The sequence below is a fragment of the Myxocyprinus asiaticus genome, chromosome 1 (genome assembly GCF_019703515.2).
Source record: "Myxocyprinus asiaticus isolate MX2 ecotype Aquarium Trade chromosome 1, UBuf_Myxa_2, whole genome shotgun sequence".
Taxonomy (NCBI): domain Eukaryota; kingdom Metazoa; phylum Chordata; class Actinopteri; order Cypriniformes; family Catostomidae; genus Myxocyprinus; species Myxocyprinus asiaticus.
In genome coordinates this window covers 53787789-53806486 of record NC_059344.1, presented here as the reverse complement: position 1 = coordinate 53806486, position 18698 = coordinate 53787789, and the positions used below count along the sequence as shown (strand labels likewise).

General features: G+C 38.8%; 1 protein-coding gene across 3 annotated transcripts in view; it reads right to left on the bottom strand.

The window, feature by feature from the left end:
* Nucleotides 1-17277, bottom strand: part of LOC127441083 (semaphorin-4F-like) — a 106612-nt gene extending 89335 nt beyond the window's left edge. For all 3 annotated transcript variants that reach the window (XM_051698278.1, XM_051698263.1, XM_051698271.1), the window contains exon 1: nt 16569-17277. In XM_051698278.1, the coding sequence (XP_051554238.1) occupies nt 16569-16656 (88 nt within the window). In that variant the 5' untranslated portion in view covers nt 16657-17277. The remainder of the gene's footprint in view (nt 1-16568) is intronic.
* Between the last annotated feature and the right edge of the window lie 1421 nt (nt 17278-18698).

Here is an 18698-nt window from a genome sequence, read left to right as displayed (position 1 = left end):
ATCCAATGTCATTTGCTTTGTCTGTATCTTATCTACCTAATTTTCTATTTAATATTTGCTAGTCAGCATTATGTTTTGTAAACTTGTGCTTGTTATTGTTTAATGCATCAATGTGATGTTATTGTGCAATAAATAAAACGGTACTATGATGAAAATCATATTTCCTATTTGTTGTTGCAAGTTTTATTGTTTGCATGATGCATTCTTCAAATGTACTAAAATCGAAGGACAAATGCATTACGTGATAACTGAATTTACATCAAAAGTAGGTTTATACAAATATATTTCGCACTGAAAAATCTCACTTGTAGTTATTTTAGTAAAGTGAAGGAAACTGAACATAAATTCACAGCAAATGCTCTAACTGACTGTAAAATGTATGTACAGCAGTACTGTAGATTTACAGTAACACTTGTAATTTTGGTCTGATATTTATATTTAATATACATTACTTTTACTGTAATTTTACAGTAATGCTGCTGGCTGTAAAAACATGTTTACAGTACATATTTACAACAGTATGCTGTATTTTTATAGTACAATTGTAATAAATGATTTACAGTACCCTGTTGTATATTTACAATCGTGCTGGCAACTAAAATTGCCAGTAAATTACTGTAAATTTTACAGTACATTTTTTACAGTGTACCTTAATGTCTTGGCTACAATAAAGCCACTGAACATTTCCACAGTTGTTGCACAGGAAAAAGATAGTCAATTAACACATGTTGATCTTTTGTGACAAAATGCCCCAATAACAGGGCATGCCATCACACTATATGGGCTAAGTTGTCATAATGGGAACCAGCCATTTAATTGCCTGTAATAGGCTATTTAATGGCTTGTCTGCAAAATATAAACACTAAACCAATTATAACGTACAAAACAATTCATTAAATGGCAAAAGTAAAAAAAAGTCAGCCATGTGTTTTGGCAACACATATTGTAATAAATAAACTGTAAAAATTACACTGAAACATTGAAAACATACAGGTGCATCTCAATAAATTAGAATATCGTGGAAAAGTTCATTTATTTCAGTAATTCAACTCAAATTGTGAAACTCGTGTATTAAATAAATTCAATGCACACAGACTGAAGTAGTTTAAGTCTTTGGTTCTTTTAATTGTGATGATTTTGGCTCACATTTAACAAAAACCCACCAATTCACTATTTCAAAAAATTAGAATATGGTGACATGCCAATAAGCTAATCAACTCAAAACACCTGCAAAGGTTTCCTGAGCCTTCAGAATGGTCTCTCAGTTTGGTCCACTAGGCTACACAATCATGGGGAAGACTGCTGATCTGACAGTTGTCCAGAAGACAATCATTGACACCCTTCACAAGGAGGGTAAGCCACAAACATTCATTGCCAAAGAAGCTGGCTGTTCACAGAGTGCTGTATCCAAGCATGTTAACAGAAAGTTGAGTGGAAGGAAAAAGTGTGGAAGAAAAAGATGCACAACCAACTGAGAGAACCGCAGCCTTATGAGGATTGTCAAGCAAAATCGATTCAAGAATTTGGGTGAACTTCACAAGGAATGGACTGAGGCTGGGGTCAAGGCATCAAGAGCCACCACACACAGACGTGTCAAGGAATTTGGTTACAGTTGTCGTATTCCTCTTGTTAAGCCACTCCTGAACCACAGACAACGTCAGAGGCGTCTTACCTGGGCTAAGGAGAAGAAGAACTGGACTGTTGCCCAGTGGTCCAAAGTCCTCTTTTCAGATGAGAGCAAGTTTTGTATTTCATTTGGAAACCAAGGTCCTAGAGTCTGGAGGAAGGGTGGAGAAGCTCATAGCCCAAGTTGCTTGAAGTCCAGTGTTAAGTTTCCACAGTCTGTGATGATTTGGGATGCAATGTCATCTGCTGGTGTTGGTCCATTGTGTTTTTTGAAAACCAAAGTCACTGCACCCGTTTACCAAGAAATTTTGGAGCACTTCATGCTTCCTTCTGCTGACCAGCTTTTTAAAGATGCTGATTTCATTTTCCAGCAGGATTTGGCACCTGCCCACACTGCCAAAAGCACCAAAAGTTGGTTAAATGACCATGGTGTTGGTGTGCTTGACTGGCCATCAAACTCACCAGACCTGAACCCCATAGAGAATCTATGGGGTATTGTCAAGAGGAAAATGAGAAACAAGAGACCAAAAAATGCAGATGAGCTGAAGGCCACTGTCAAAGAAACCTAGGCTTCCATACCACCTCAGCAGTGCCCCAAACTGATCACCTCCATGCCACGCCGAATTGAGGCAGTAATTAAAGCAAAAAGGAGCCCCTACCAAGTATTGAGTACATATACAGTAAATGAACATACTTTCCAGAAGGCCAACAATTCACTAAAAATGTTTTTTTTTTATTGGTCTTATGATGTATTCTAATTTTTTGAGATAGTGAATTGGTGGGTTTTTGTTAAATGTGAGCCAAAATCATCACAATTAAAAGAACCATAGACTTAAACTACTTCAGTCTGTGTGCACTGAATTTATTTACGAGTTTCACAGTTTGAGTTGAATTACTGAAATAAATGAACTTTTCCACGACATTCTAATTTATTGAGATGCACCTGTATATGACAACTTGCCCCAATGTAAATGTTGAAAAATAACCTTGTCCTGAGAACATGGTTCAACATTTCAGTTAAAATTATAGAGATCGACCAATACGTTACCTATTATTCTTGTGTTTAAGTACTTTATATGAATAACTGATTTTTTATTCTTGTTTAATTTCTGCTTTTATGCAAAAACAAATCATTTGAACTTCTGTGTGAACTGCTTTACAAAACTAATATTGCACACAGTCTAAAAAGATTTACTTAAAGGTGGTGTATAATTTCTGCACTACTAGTGGCACCAAACAGAATTACAAAAATAAAATACCTTTTCAAACAACCTTTGCCAACATCCCTCAGACTCATCACGCCCCTTCGAACTCTCTGATTCCCTATGAACAAATAGGCAATACTAAATAAAGGTGATTAATATTTAACGTCGAAATGAACAAGACCACTTTAAAACTAACACACCGGACAGAAAGTGTTGCAGAGGAATCAGCTCTTCCGATAACATCGCTGGACTGAACGGCGGCTGGGGTGCGGGGGATCTAGCACAAGAGGTAGGATAGTTCTTGGTAAATAGTAAGCGTAACAATACATATTCCGTGTATCTTACGAATTTATCTGAAGCTCGATAATAATGAGCTAACAGCAATACCAGAGTGTAGCTTACCTGTCGAGAAGCAACAAGAATCGAACCCCAGAAATTCCCTGAAAGTCCTCACCTTGTATGGTTGAACAGTTTACTACAAGTAGCCACGCCCCAAACTCACGCTATAGGTTTAGATAGAAAGGGATGGGTGGAGCTGAGCGGGCTGCTCAAAATATAAACACTAATGTTTTGATAGTGCCTGGGAGGCTCAGTGTTTTGGGGGAGGTAAACCCACGAATGGCTTACTTATAGTTGTCAATGAACAATAAACTGGAATATTAGAATGTATTATGACATCAAAAAAAGCTACACACTTAATATACCTAATTTAATTAATGTTTAAAACGTAAAGTCTTTTGTGTCTAACTTTATCAGTAAACCCAATATTAACGAACAATAACTAGTTAAGCAGAAAAGTGTCAGAGTGAGACAGAGGTACAGTTCAAAGGATTTATTTACAATAATAAGTATATGTAGTTACTGAATAAGTGTCCTCTGTGCTCAGCTGACACGCGGCAAACTGGAAGGCAATCACACACCCGACATGCGGGTAGAGAAGAAGTATCCTCCGTGAAAGCTCAGCTGACATGCAGCAAGCTGGAAGGCAACCACACACCCGACATGCGGGCAACCAACAGATACACGAGACAGGACCAACTAGGCAGAGAGAGTGAGGTTAGTTACTTCACATCAAACAACATTACTCAAACACTGTCAACACTGAGCAACATTTAACATTTAACTATATTTAACAATCCAGCAAAGGACATGACACACAATCTGGGTTCCCATGGAAACACTGATTCCGCGTGCCAGTGGCACCTGAAACACATGAGGACAAAAACAGCAACACACTTGGAACAAAACAAACAGGGAACGATGATGCCATGGTCCTCGTCAGACAAAACCCAACCTGACCAGGTGACATCACCGGAGAGCGAACGGCGGTAACCAAAAACCGGACCCGTGCGCTCACACAAACAACGTACACGAAACACACGACAGACAGGGGACGATGATGCCACGGTCCTTGTCAGACAAAACCCAACCTGACAAGGTGACAGGACCGTGACATCACCAGAAAGCGCACAGCGATAACTCACTCACGGCGGTCTCTAACAACATGGACCTGTGCGCTCACACAAAGAACGTACACGAAACACAAGACAGACAGGGGACGATAATGCCACGGTACCATCAGACAGACACCCAACCTGACAAGGTAACAGAAAAGCGTAAATATTGCCTCAAAATATTGGTCAAACCGATTATCGGTCTATCTCTATATAAAATCTATCTTCATTATACTGTATAAGTGATCCTTGCCTGAATGTATACCATTGTGGTTTTCATGTGTTCACCTGTTTGCCCAACAACTATCACAAAAATATGATTATATTGGAATTTTAGTTTTAAGAGGACAGAATCTACTAGAATTATTCTAACTCATGAACTAGGTGTTTAAAACCAACTTACAAAACCACTGCGAGAGAAAACAAGCATTTATTCAACTGGACGTTTGTCTCACAAAACCTTATAGTTAAGGATATATAAAGCCCTTGTGACACCTTCCCTATGTGATAACTAGCCCCAGTCTCCCCTATTGTAACTTGTTTACTTTTGTAAAACTCTGATATTAAACTATTCTTTAAATACTTCAGTCAAAATTGTTGCTTCTTCTCAAACATTTAGGTCAGATGTAAACAAACTAAACATTAATTTTTCAAGCAAACATGCAGCACCATATTTCAGACTGGCTATATTTAAAACAAACAAGCAAACAAGCACAGAAATAAATCTCAGCTGTCTGTCGCCAGGCATGGTTGCCTGGTACCTCTGGACATGGAGCTCTGACGTCTTACATTGAGAACCCTCAAGACTAATGAGAGAGTAAGAGAGAACGATGTAGGACACACAGCTGTCTGTGTTCACTGTCACAAGCCAACGAAACAGTATAAAACGAACACTATTGTCTGCATTCAATAATTTTGAGCAATTCAAGCCCTGTATACTATAAATGGTCAAAACTATATAGAAAATATATTTTAGCTGCTAAAATTAAACTGTAGTGTGTTACTTAATGTCATCACAAAAGATACAGAATGGCTTGTTTCAGACACATTCCAAGTGGCTGAAAATCTTTAGTAATATACGCACTGTTTATACATTTCTGCTTAACTATACAGAGTCTAGACCACAAATGCTTATATACTGTACAGTATACCCACTGTGCATATGTAAATGTATCTACTATATATTTATAAATTGATGTGATCGACCTCTGTCTCTGTATGCATATGATGCGTTAAAGGTCATGGATTAAAGGGGGCCAGCTAAGTGGAGTGGGTAAAACAGTGTTAAGTCTGTTAACTTAACTGATTTTAATTGATGTCAGAGAAGCATTTAAATTCTTTGCAAGTCATTTCAGTGTTTTATCATGTGTGTTGACTTCTGTCAATAAACCAATCCTGTAGGTTTATCCTAAACTGAGAGATGTTTTGCCAGTGTTTTCAAACTAAGTTACAGAATTCTCAAGCTTTTTCTGTTGTGCAAACCTAAAATTAATTTAATGACCAACCAGTGAGCAGAGAGCCTCTGACCAATAGAGCATCAGAGCACACACTGAACCAATGGAGTGTCCTGTTAGTTTTATGCATCAAAGGACAGGCAAACACAGGTAGGAGGAAATGTGTAACAGGTGGTTTATGGGACGAGTCATACGAAGCTCAATAAAAAAAAAACATCTAAATAGAGTTCAAAGGAAAAAGAAGACCAGATGATGTTCCAATGAATCAGTAAGAGCTGTAAACCCTACCCAGGAGGAAAGCAATGCATTATTTAGTGACCTACATGCTGCCTGAGACATTTGACTGTGTGACACACATGAACATTAATGCAGATTAGATGACACACACCCATACGAACCAACAGAATTTTCTTTGTGGTGTACTGCTCTATTCTTTAACCTCCACACCCCACCCACCCAAACCAATTCGATACAGTGACTCAAATCAAAATGACACTTGCAAGCTTTCAGATAGCAGACTGTTTGTGTGAATCTCTCAAAAACATGCCCAGGTCACATTTCACCCCAAAATCAAAAGAAATAGCTAAGAAATTCTAAAGAAATTTAAGCCTGCTTTTAAGACCATGAAGAGATTTGCATTGTGACATTATTTTCATGTCAATTAAGTACATCATCCCCATAGATTACCATTAGAGTAATTCCTTTTTAAATATTTTTTTTAATACTTCAATTATTCTCCATTGTGATTCTCATTAATATGTTTTTTTTATTTATTCTTTTTATTTAAAGTAACATACAGCATAAAATATTTAGCAATTTAATTTAGCTTTTTTTTTTTTTTTTGCATTGCATTGCATTGCATTGCAGTAATAAGAATGTGTTTTTTGTATTACAGTAATGAGAACTGGGAGAGACAATTTGCTTAATTGTCATGAAAATAATATCACAATCCAAAAAATCTTAATAGGCCTAAAAATATGGTTTATATGACTTTTTTAGTGCAATTCACTCTAATACATGAAAGAACTGATCATTTTTTGGCAAAGATGATGTGTGTGTGCATGCCACACTGAGACAGACCCCTCTAATGCAATCCTATAAGTGGACAATGCACAACGCTGAACCTCACACGATTACAGTCACTTCTGGTGACACTCTGATCTAACGTCCCTCTCCATTACACCCATCTGCATCATCCCTCCATTCTGCTCTCTCTCTTCTTTAACTCCACTCGCTCATCTCACAAAGCTTTCAGCATGGATAATATTTTTTTCTCAGTACAAAGTATTAGATCAAAGGCTGTATGTGCTTTTAGAGTTTCATCCTCTAAGTCATTTTTTTCCTAAAAATGTCCACTTTCACTTCCACATTCTTCTTCTTTTGTTTTTTAGCTATTCACATTCTCCATGCATATCGCCACTTGCTGGATAGGGAGGAGAATTTATAGTAAAAAAGGACTTAAATATTGATCTGTTTCCCACCCACACCTATCAAATCATACCTTCAAAATTCTGGCGACCATTGACCTGCATTGTATGAACCTGAGCTGAGATATTTTTGTAAAAAGCTTTATTTGTGTTTAACATAAGAAAGAAAGTCATACATGTCTGGGATGGCAAGAGGGTGAGTAAATGATGATTTTTTATTTTTGGGTGAACTATTACTTTAATGCAAGTATTACAATACAGTAAAAAAAAAAAAATCTATTTAAAAATAATCACAGCATGTTTTCAACAATAGTTTTTTTAGTATTTTACTAAAACACTGTAATACATTTCTGAGTGATGATGCAAACGAATGGTTAATTTAAAGTTTTGAATCAATTCATTGAAAAACATTTTGAACTGATTTACAGAACTGAATCAAAAAGCTTGTAAGCCGTTTTTTGCTACTTAAGTTTAAATCAGCGACGTTACAAAATATCGTAATGCTTTCATAATCATAAGTCACGAGACAGGAAGGGATTGTCTTTAAGAAACCTAATAGCCAAATAAAAAGTGCATTAAAAGCATTGCAATATTTACAATGTTGCTTGATTTTATATCAACAACAAAATCATCATGAAGATTTGATATTTTGCCCAGCCCTAAACCAGAGGGAGAGAAAGAAAGCAGGAAACACACACACACACAGTGCATCCTGTAACACTCTTTTTCTTTCCCTGCTTGGCTCTAATCCAAATCATTTCATACTGTAAATCTCTCCGGAGAGACATACATCAAAATAATTTCTCTGTCTCAGATTTATTCCTGCGCTCTTGAAAGAGATACACGTAGTTAAACCTTTTAGGTTGATGAGAGAGAGAGAGCGAGAGAGAAAGAGGCAGGGCGGCATCTGTTGCACAGCCTCACACACAAAAAAAAAAAAAAAAAAACATGCAAAAACTCATTCAGCATCTTTTTCTCATTTCCCCTTACATTATAGCCACACACACAGAAGCTACAACTGTGTCTGGGCTTCCCAGCATTCCCCTCTCCCCATATGGCCATGAGCACAACAGGGAGTCTTTTAGTGGTTCTCTTTTCAGTCTGATCTGAATTCAATCTTAATATGTTTAAGATCAGGCTCAGAATTGGAGAGACTGATCCCAGATCAGCATAAACAAGCAACCTGCAAGCAGACCGTCAGGAAAAAAAAACTCTATTTGACAAATTAACCTTCCTTAGTATTTCACAAGCCATCCTCTTTTATTTACCACCTCCAGTGCCCAATTACAGGCCAGCGATTAAGAAAATGATGAAAGAGAGCTGGGGAACTAACAAGGCATGGATTTTACATCCTCCACCTTCCGCCCTGTGTTTACACACTGCACAATCAGTGGTTTCCATTAGTCAGGCCTTTTCTGATTGAACATGGGGAGGATCGTACATGTTTGTGTGTATGTGTGTGCATGCATGCATCTAGAAAGAACTCCAGTCTTCCTTTGTTCTCTCAAGGCTGCATCCTGCCATTAAGTTTTGAATGGGTAAGCTGGATTTCCTTGCTGGCACAGTAATGCTTGGAGCAGACCCTGAAAGCAATAGCACCAGGCAGACACAAACAGGGGCAGGGGGGTATGGGAGAGAGAGAGAGAGAGAGAGAGAGAGAGAGAGAGAGAGAGAGAGAGAGAGAGAGAGAGAGAGAGAGAAGGTCTGATATAGCAAGCAAAAATGTAAGAGCAAGTGAGGGAGAGAGTAATGGGGTCAGAAAAATAACATTTTGAGGTCAAGAAATAATGTTTTCCCAACTCAGGTCCAAAGTACTAGTGCCCAGAAGCAACAAACGCCTTAAGTTAAAAAAATCCTTAGTTATAATTAAGAGTATTATCACAAAGTGTTTTCTTAACCTATGGGGTTTGCTTCTACTAAGTGAGCGGGGCCATAATTACAACCTGGTCTCATAGAATCACTTTACTATACCTGCTGAACTAAACACTAGAGATGCTACAACAACAACGACTTTTGTTCACTTTCAAACAAATAACGCGTAAGATGGCAGATTATCAGATCATAAACACTAACTTTTCGCCCTGTTCCTTACACAATGGTATCATGACATCATAACAATTTTTATTATTGCACATGACTTTTAATGCAATATATTTTAAGGTTTTCATTACATAACCAACTACATTTACATTTTACATCAAGTTTGCTCAAGAGCGATTCAATTGCACAGTAGCTCAACTGAGCATTGAACTTGCAGTGTGAAGCACCACAAAACACACTGTTGCATCAGCAATAGCATTTTTCATCTCACATTTGCTGTTTTGACACTATCAGTTAGAAAAAATTATATTAATGTTTTACGTATATCAAAAGTTATTTTGCCTAACTCAAAATCAAATAGCCTAACGTTACTAAGGTATAAGGAAGTGACACTTGGTCACTTCATGCATTTTTGCTGATCTGATTGCTATCTGATCATGAAAAGACCAAGTGTAAATGCCCTCCAAGATGGATTTGAGACGGATATAAATCCGATCAACCAAACCACCTCCGGAGGTGGTTTGAAACGCATTCCATTCGAAACTCGGTCAAGTGTAAATGCATCTGGCTTTTCAAGAAGCATATGTAAACTTCACTCCACCCAAATAGTGCTATGTCAGCATGAGGAAAAATTTGAAACACAAGAGCTGTAACCGAATATTTGCATAGGGCTCATGTCACACAATAAATAATAACAAATTATGAAATTAATGCATGTTGTAGGACTGACAGAACGTTTTTTTCTTCATTTATTTGATGCAGATCACTTGCGAAACTGAAACTAAACACTGACAATGAGAATAGCTAACACGCATGAGGCATCTTACCTACGAGATGCCCCGAGGGGGAAAATACACACAGCGCGAACACATACAGACACACAGACACACGCACACTGGGCAAAGTCACTTGAAATCAAATAACAAATCATATCTTTTAAATTAGCCGCCCGGCATTAGCATAATCACGGAAGTGAACTCTGATTTATTTGCATATAGTGTGGGAATCGAAGATCGGATTTATTTACGTTTGGCGGAGAGGAGACGCATTGATGTGGCCAAGTGTAAATGGAATGAGCTTATTCAATCGGACAGCAATCTGATCAGTAGAAACACATGAAGTGACCAAGTGTAAATGGGCCCTAACTTAAGTATCCTGTTCATTATACTAGTAAGTCAGGGACACACATTGCACACAAATGGCACCATTTCCTGAGAATAACCTATTGACTGAGATAAATGAAAAAATCAAATAATAACTGTGTAGAAAGTGCATCAAACAAATGAAAGCAAGGCCTTACATCCAGAATTAACTCAATAATATCAAAGAACAGATCAATACACACATACTCCTCCAACTCTGTCATCATGTCCCATCTTTCCCATAGATCAATACTTTGCAATCAGTGCAGAGCTCAGCAGCTCTAGAGTTCTGTCCCTTCCCACTGGCCCGCTGGGCCACATTCATCAATCATGATGGCTTATCACATATTCATGAGCAGAGTCAGTAATTGGCCAATGAGAGAAGGTACACAAATGAGTTCCATTAAAAGATATGGCCACTGCGTCACTCTGCTCCTGCAGAGTTTTCAACTCCTGGACAATGCAAAGAAAATAACACCAGATCATCACACAACTAAACACAAAAACACCTATAAGTCTTCAAACAAATTGGGAACACATTTCAATTGTTACAAACAGATGCAAGACTGAGGAAAACATATAGACGCTCATTAAAACAAGCACACAAAATATTTAATTTGACACAGAGAGCCACCTCCTACTGCACAACCCTGCAGTGTTAGATTTATTAGGGGTGCAGCAGTCTTTACTAAGCTTTTCTGGCAAGGGTTGCCACCATAGGGATCGTTACATTTCCCCCAGAGGAAATACACACACAGTGAGTGTGTATGAGTGTATTTATGACACTTCACCACAGAAACAAGTTGTTACATCTCAAGGTGTGGCATAATGAAGCTCCAAGGTCTGCTAATATAAACACCCAGTAGCTGTTCTATAACACCACCTTAGGCTCCTGAAAAAAATAGTGCTATTCTTGAACATATTTAAGCAATTAAGATCTTAACGGTTTTGGATAACTCATCAGTTCGTTGGCATTCTAGGAGCAAAGTTGAATACCCCTCATCCAATGTAGTGGCCTCAGACTCCAGATGACCTCAAAAGATGGTGATCATGATTTTGCCATGTAGGATGTGTTTCTGGATCAACATCTGGATGAACATCTGTTACATCTCAGAACATATAACTATAACCAAGCCTTAAAATAAAAGGGAAGTAAACGGTTGATAAAAATGTTGTTCAAGCCCTTAATGCCAGCCCAAGCCTAACCTTTTCCCTATCCTCATCCCTAAAATCTGATTGGTTGATAGAAATTATGTTCTAGGACCAACAAGAATGATTCTGATCCAGGAACACTACTTGGCAAAACCATTGTAAGCTCTTCTGGGCAAAATCACTGTTTATGAGAACTCGACACATAATGATGAGCCTGTCCACTGCGTTCCTGTCCAATCACACTGCTGGCGACATGTGGCTGGAAAGGTGTGCCAGAGAGCAGAGGGTGTGGGTGGGTGGTGGAAACATGTTTTTGTAATTCTGATATATCACAACACATGATCAACCTAGGGCCTCTATGGTCTCCTGCAATGCAACAGGCTTTCATAAATGCTTCTGAGCCATAAAAGTTGATCTGATTGATAAGCTTAAGTGCTAATGGATTGGAAATACTACATGACAGCAAAAGTCTTTTGTGTGTCAGTGTGTGTGTAGAATGTGTGCGTCATTTACAGTATTCAAGTAAAAGGCATACAGAAGCAGGGACAGGGATTAGACAATAATTTACATCTATGCATTTAGCAGATGCTTATATCCAAAGCTACATACAGTGATTTCAGGATATACATTTTATCAGTCCATGCAATCCCTGGGAATCGAACCAACGGCCTTGCCATTGCTAGCACCAGTACTAACATGCTCAAAAATTAGAACACTTCATAACTGGAATATTGTACTATTGAGAATATGATTTAGGCCTGCACATGAACATACACAAAGACATGGACATATTTGGTGTGTCTGAGGAGATACAAAGAAAAAGAGAGAAAATCACACAGATGTGTCCTTTTTTACACCTCTGACACATTCCTAAGGACTCAGTATTTATTGGTGCCACTAGCAGCCCTCTCTGCTCTGGATGGATTCAGCAAACATGTCTTCACACCATTTCTCCATCATTAAAACTCACACGTATTATGCATTATAGGGTCAGGCAGACAAACAGCAAACACAGACTGACATGTCAAACTTTACACAAAGTAACAGATTTAAGCCCAAAGTATACTTTGGTTAGACGCGAACGCTAGGCGTCTGCATACAGTACGTGGCCTGATTTTTCTAACCCTGCGTACTCTGAAGACGCCGAACGCGGATGTACCTGGAATCATTTGTACTAGTTATTGGGTCCACAAGGTGGCAACACTCACAATTTAGCTGTTGCTGTCATGAAAAAGCACAAGAAGAAGGTGTAATTGCCAATAAACATCAGGGAATGAAGGTAGAAACAGCAACAGTGGATGTGCACATCAAGAGTGCATGCGTGAGGAGGTCAGGAGATGCCTGCATTTGTATAACTGGATCTACGTCTTTATGGGTCTAAACTCCTGAAGAGAAATAGTTCAGTATCTCAAAGCAGTCGTAACGCAATTGCCAATTGCCTGTGTTTGCGCACACAGTCAAATAAAGTATACTTTGAAAGGATAGTGTTCGACTGTACGACTGTGTTTGAAAGGCTAGTGTTCGACTTTGGGCTTAAAGGCCTGAATATACTATGTGTGACGTAAATTTCTTCATAAGCCAGTCCACGTGGTTAGATTTTCTCGACCAGCGGACAGGGTCATGGTCTGTTCGCATCGTCGGTGCATGTGCCGGCCATTGACGCTACTAAAAGAGTATCACAAAGCAGTCATACTATGCATGCGTCAAATGCGTCCGTCTGCACTCAGGGTCAATGGAGTATTTTCAGGAAAGCAACACAGTCGACCAGCGTGATCCGATACGTAATGTAATCACCCGAAGTTTGCCCGGGCCTTGAGTCTCCCTGTCTGAAGGTCAGTTGAGACAAAACAATGTGGCAATGGATTTGGGTTACTTTGGCTGAAATTTTTAGTCTGGGTTGTTAGGTAATTAGTCTGACCATTAGTGAGCTCATAAAGTAATTTTGTAACGTGGCTGAAATAGGCCTAAACTGAGAAGAAAGCTAAAGGAAGAAAGAAATAGAAATATGGTGGTTCAAGTAAAGATCTTATACTCTGATGAGACTAGACAACCTATTCACAGAAGCAGACTGACCATTGACATTTGACCTCAGCTGTCTGTCTCACTGGTCTTACCCTCCAATGTATCGAAGGACCTTTCTTAGACCCTGTGTTCTGTTTTTATTCAATTTAGCATACATGAATATAACCTTGAAAAGAGATAATCAAATCAACACTGCACTTTAAAGTGTTTGTAAAATTATAACAGCATTACAGCTGGAGAATTCCCAGAAGAGAATTCCCTTCTCAGCCAGCTATTAAACATTAGCATCCTCAAAAAACACAAAATGTTCACAAAAATGGGATCAGATATGTCTTGCGCTCACCTTGCGCAACACACAAAAAAATGGTTCACAGGGGGACAAAGTCAAAAAGGTCAAGAATTTGCCTAAATATTTTAGCATGTATAGTACAGCTACCCTCGACTACACTTCCCTACATACAAACTCTTCACAGAGAACCAAATTGTTATATTACTAAATTAATGCAACTACTATCAGTCTGCTTACGTTAGCTATGACATTTAACTCGGCAAATTCCAATGCCTCTTTGTTAGGAATGCTGAAAAAAAGCATTTGTGATGTTTTCTGCTGATGCATGTAAGCCCATACGCTGTAGGAGTGAGCTTGGAAAGAAATGGAAAAGTCATGTCCATATGTAGGAGGAGGTGGCATTTCTGAAATCAAGGCACAAGACTTACCTTATTGAACCCATTTACTTATAAATTACTCGGTTTTATTTCAAGATGATCACACGGGAAGTTGGCATGTTGTTTCCAAGAGTTCCAGTACCCTAGGATCAGCCACACTATGCCGATTTAATGACAAGCGGCATCTCCTATCAGACATGTTTGCATCGACTCCAGCAAGTTTACCCTGTGGCATGGGAGTCCCGGGTTAAGATACAGCGTTGAAACCAGGAAGTAATTGCATTTGCATAACCAGTGAAGAGTGTGATTCAGAGGTTTCATTCTTCTCTCTAACATTACATTTTTACCCCAATTCTAGTTAAGTTTAGTTTTTGGGTTTGGTTTTAGGGGGTTAAGTTTATAAAATATGCATTCCTCTTCACTGTATTTCAGCCTGTACAGCTGAAAACAACTCACTTCACAACTCGCTTTTGGCACCCCTCTGTGGACATTTCAACCAGAAAATGGAGTTCACACTTGCCCATAACAGCAATTACCGCTTTGTCACTGGGGGCAGTGTTTCGAATTTCAGTAAGTACAGACCGAATTTTTCTAAAGAAAAGTCAACCTACTGTTTCCGATTTCACTGTGAGACCAGTCTGTATAATTATTGCCATTCCCTGTTTTGCTCTTTCCATTTTTGAAGATTTGCTTTCCAATTTATTTCAATCTACTTCTAACATGTTAACTTATTCATGTTGTAAAACTCAATTTCCATTAAAAACACATGCCCCAGTGTGAATCCGCTCATTCCAAAAAGGCAATACCTCAAAATCAGCCCTAAATATTCAAAAGATGACCCTGAACTCTACAAATTGTCCACCATTGTCTAAGGCTTGTTTCCAAAACATAACTTTGTAAGGGTTTGAGTCAGTCACACCACACAATGTCACATTCATTTGTGAAATGGTGACCACTGTGGGCGTAGGCGTAGATTCCAGGGGGGATGGGGGTAGGTAATTTCAAATTTCAATAATCAAAACAAGCAAGTACAAGTCCCTCCCCACCCCCCCCAACAATATTTATACCATGATCAATGGAAACATGTAAATGCTTCACACCCCACAATGTTCAAGTCAAATCTACGCCCATGGTTTCAGTCCAAATCAGTTTCACGTGATGGGTATTAGAAACACAGCTATTCAAGCGTACTCATATGAGCCAAGGGTTTTTGAATATTAAAAAAAGTATTATGCTAATAATAACCCTATATAATGTAGCTTTTTTCAGAGAAGCCACAAAAACATAAGGGAGTGTAATGTGGTCTGGTAGTAAGATACAGGTGCCGGTCAAGCACAGAACAGTTCTCACTGCATAATGCATATTATCCTACATAAGGCACTCCACTTGCAGGACATCACAGCTGTTTGGACAAAATATGCCTGACATAAAGCAAAAGGTTCAACAAAGCGCAATAGTGCTGTGTAACTGAGAGTTCAGTGCTTTTCCCAATGTTTTAACGGCTGGAGTATCTGTTCAAACAGTGTTCAGGTGAGGAAGGGAGATGCATATGTTGCTCTGGTGATGGAAAGATCATCTCAATCGTTCCCGCGCGGAGTAACATTTAACATAATTCAGCACCAGCGTGCTTCTGAAAAGCGCAAGATTCTGTCAGTTTACCACAATCTTTCGTGTGCATGAAAGGTGCAGGTATGCTTGTAGCTGATGAGCGAAAGTGAGACTCAGTTTCGTCGATTAATGGAAAACCGCCCCGTCCGACGCGAGCGAACACATCCACTACTACGCCCTCATCATTTACATTTACAAATCCAAAAAAACAAGGCTGGAGGGGACACGCGTGAGTGTGACTCAGGCATGAGGTCGACCCAGGGGGTGTCTCTCGCCAGAAGAGATGACCAGAACTCTGTATAGCCTATTTTTTACACATCTATTTCTCCTTTGAATATATAGGTGAGTCATATGTACAGCTAAATAAGAGAGTAGGAAAAGTTGCCTACTTTAAAGCACTAATTGTGTTGCATACATCTTACGATTACACAAACACACAACATGAATAATAAATCCAAAAGAATCGACAACAGTCGCAAAATGAAACCATGCCGGTGATGTGGTGTTTTTTCTATGGTGACGTGGAGCGCCAGCGCGCACAGGTTATTCCCCTGTCTCGCGCCTATGAGGTTGGTAGGCTTTCTTTGCTTCGCAAAATGTAAGAGTTCGCAAACTAAACGTATACAAATTAGACTTTGTTTTCATTTTAAAATGGCCAACCTGCTACTTGAGCACGTTTTGTCTATATTTCAAACATTTCAATGAGTGCTCTGCTTGTAACTGCGTTTATAATTTAATGAACATCACTTGACAACTGACAAACTGAACTCACCTCCACGGCTGTTGATAGTCGCGCTCCAGGACACGGTTGTTGAACACAGCAACACACTTAAAACAAACAGACTTGTAACTGACTTCATGTTCTGACAATCCGAACCGCTCTTCTGTTAGTTCGGAGAAAGTCCTCAATCTCCAGTCTCAGCTCCAGGTCATTTTACTGAAAATGTTGTAGATTATTGCTACGCACAGCGGGAGGAGAATATGAGATGTTTAATTTTACGGAATCAATTTAAAGCCAGCATATACTTGCTGTAGTAGCTACGCAATAGAACAGAAATTCAAAAACGTCCCCGGTGCACTTTTTTTTCTAAGAGTCCCGCGCGACAATATCCAGCAGAATTCAGCGCATTGCAAAATATTGGCAGACACTAATTCCGCTCGCATCCGTGAAAACGTTAAACTTTTCTGGAGTTTAATCCAATGTGCGATACATTAGCTATCAGAAACGTATAGCAGGAGAGGCGCGTGTAGCCTTGCTTTCAAATCCCTCAGTCCGTGCACTGGCTGAACACAAATTCAATAGTCCCATAAAAAAAATCAACCGAATATTCCCGTCCGAACTAACAATATCTGAATAGGTCCAACGTGTAATTCCAGATGCATATACAAATCCCAGTCAAATGTACCTGTCTTAGAAAGGAAATTCAAAAAGCATGAATTTGCTGTACAGACGTCTCAGCAATCTGTCACAGGCAATACTCACTGAGGCTACGGTCAGATCTTAGTGCCCCGCCCCGTTTACGACGTCACAACAACAGGTAAGTCTCCAGATTCTATAGAATTTCCCTCATCAATACATTTTTATTCATATATTTTGTTTTTCATATTTTTTAAATAAAATGTAACATTAATCTCTTTGTTTATATATTCAAATAATTAAAATTGTATAAGTAAAATTTAAATATGAAATATGTCACTATTAGTGATACAGTACATGACATAGGGAGCTGTCAAATATTTGTATTATTTATGATTAGTGTTAGTCATCAGTGCGATGGGAACGTGCATGACAAATGCCAGGGGCATATATAGGGAGTGATTTGATAAATCCACTCTTATTCCCCACAAATTCACCGGGGAGGGCGGATTTGCGCAGGCCACGACCCGCTGTCCATCTGCCTCTCTGTAATCCGCGCAAGAACAACGACATCGCTCTCCGGATTTCATGGGGCAACAGCACAAAGGCCAGTGAATCTAGGACGAGTGGTGGGGGGGGGGGGACTTTCAGGTCAATCCTGGATTGCTCAAGAATCAAATTCCATCTTGATGACTGCTGTCTGAACGATGATTTCAGCATGAAGGAGCAATGTTCCGAAAGAGACAGTTTGTTCAAATGACATTTCAAGAAAAGATGCCCTCTTATGGACAGGTGAACATCCTGTTTTAAAGAGCCCATATTATGCTCATTTACAGGTTCATAATTTTATTTTGGGGGTCTTCTAGAATAGGTTTACATGCTTTAATGTTCAAAAAACATAATTTTTCTCATACTGTACATTGCTGCAGCGCCTCTTTTCACCCTCTGTCTGAAACGCTCTGTTTTAGCTCCTGTCTCTTTAAAGCCCCCCTTTCCGAAAAGCCCAGTCTGCTCTGGTTGGTCAGCTGGCCCAGTCTGTTGTGATTGGTCAACCGCTTAGAGCATGTATTGGAAATGTAATGCCCCTTACCATAACGGAAGTAGCCCTTAGACTGGCATTATGCAAATGTGTTACATAGTGACATAGCTAAGTCACGGAAGTAATGTAACAATACATACATTACTCTTGCCGTAAACTATATTGTTAAAATAATGGTGAAAAACAATAATTGGGTGTTAATAAATACCTTAAAAAATTACAGTAATATTTATGTTCTTATTTTGAATATTTTTGTTATGTACATTGTAGTTCCAGTGTGGCATAGAAATATTACGTGATTTAATTATCTAAATGGTAAGGAATTGTAAAAGATACAACAAAATTACATCCTATAATGCATGAAACTGGTCACTGTATTTATGTAGCTGCCAGTTTATTATTGTAAAATTACCAGGATTATTTTACTGTGTACTTCAAACACAGTCGTGAATATAATGATCTGTACATTTGTATCTTCTTTTTTTACCTATTTATATATTGACCTT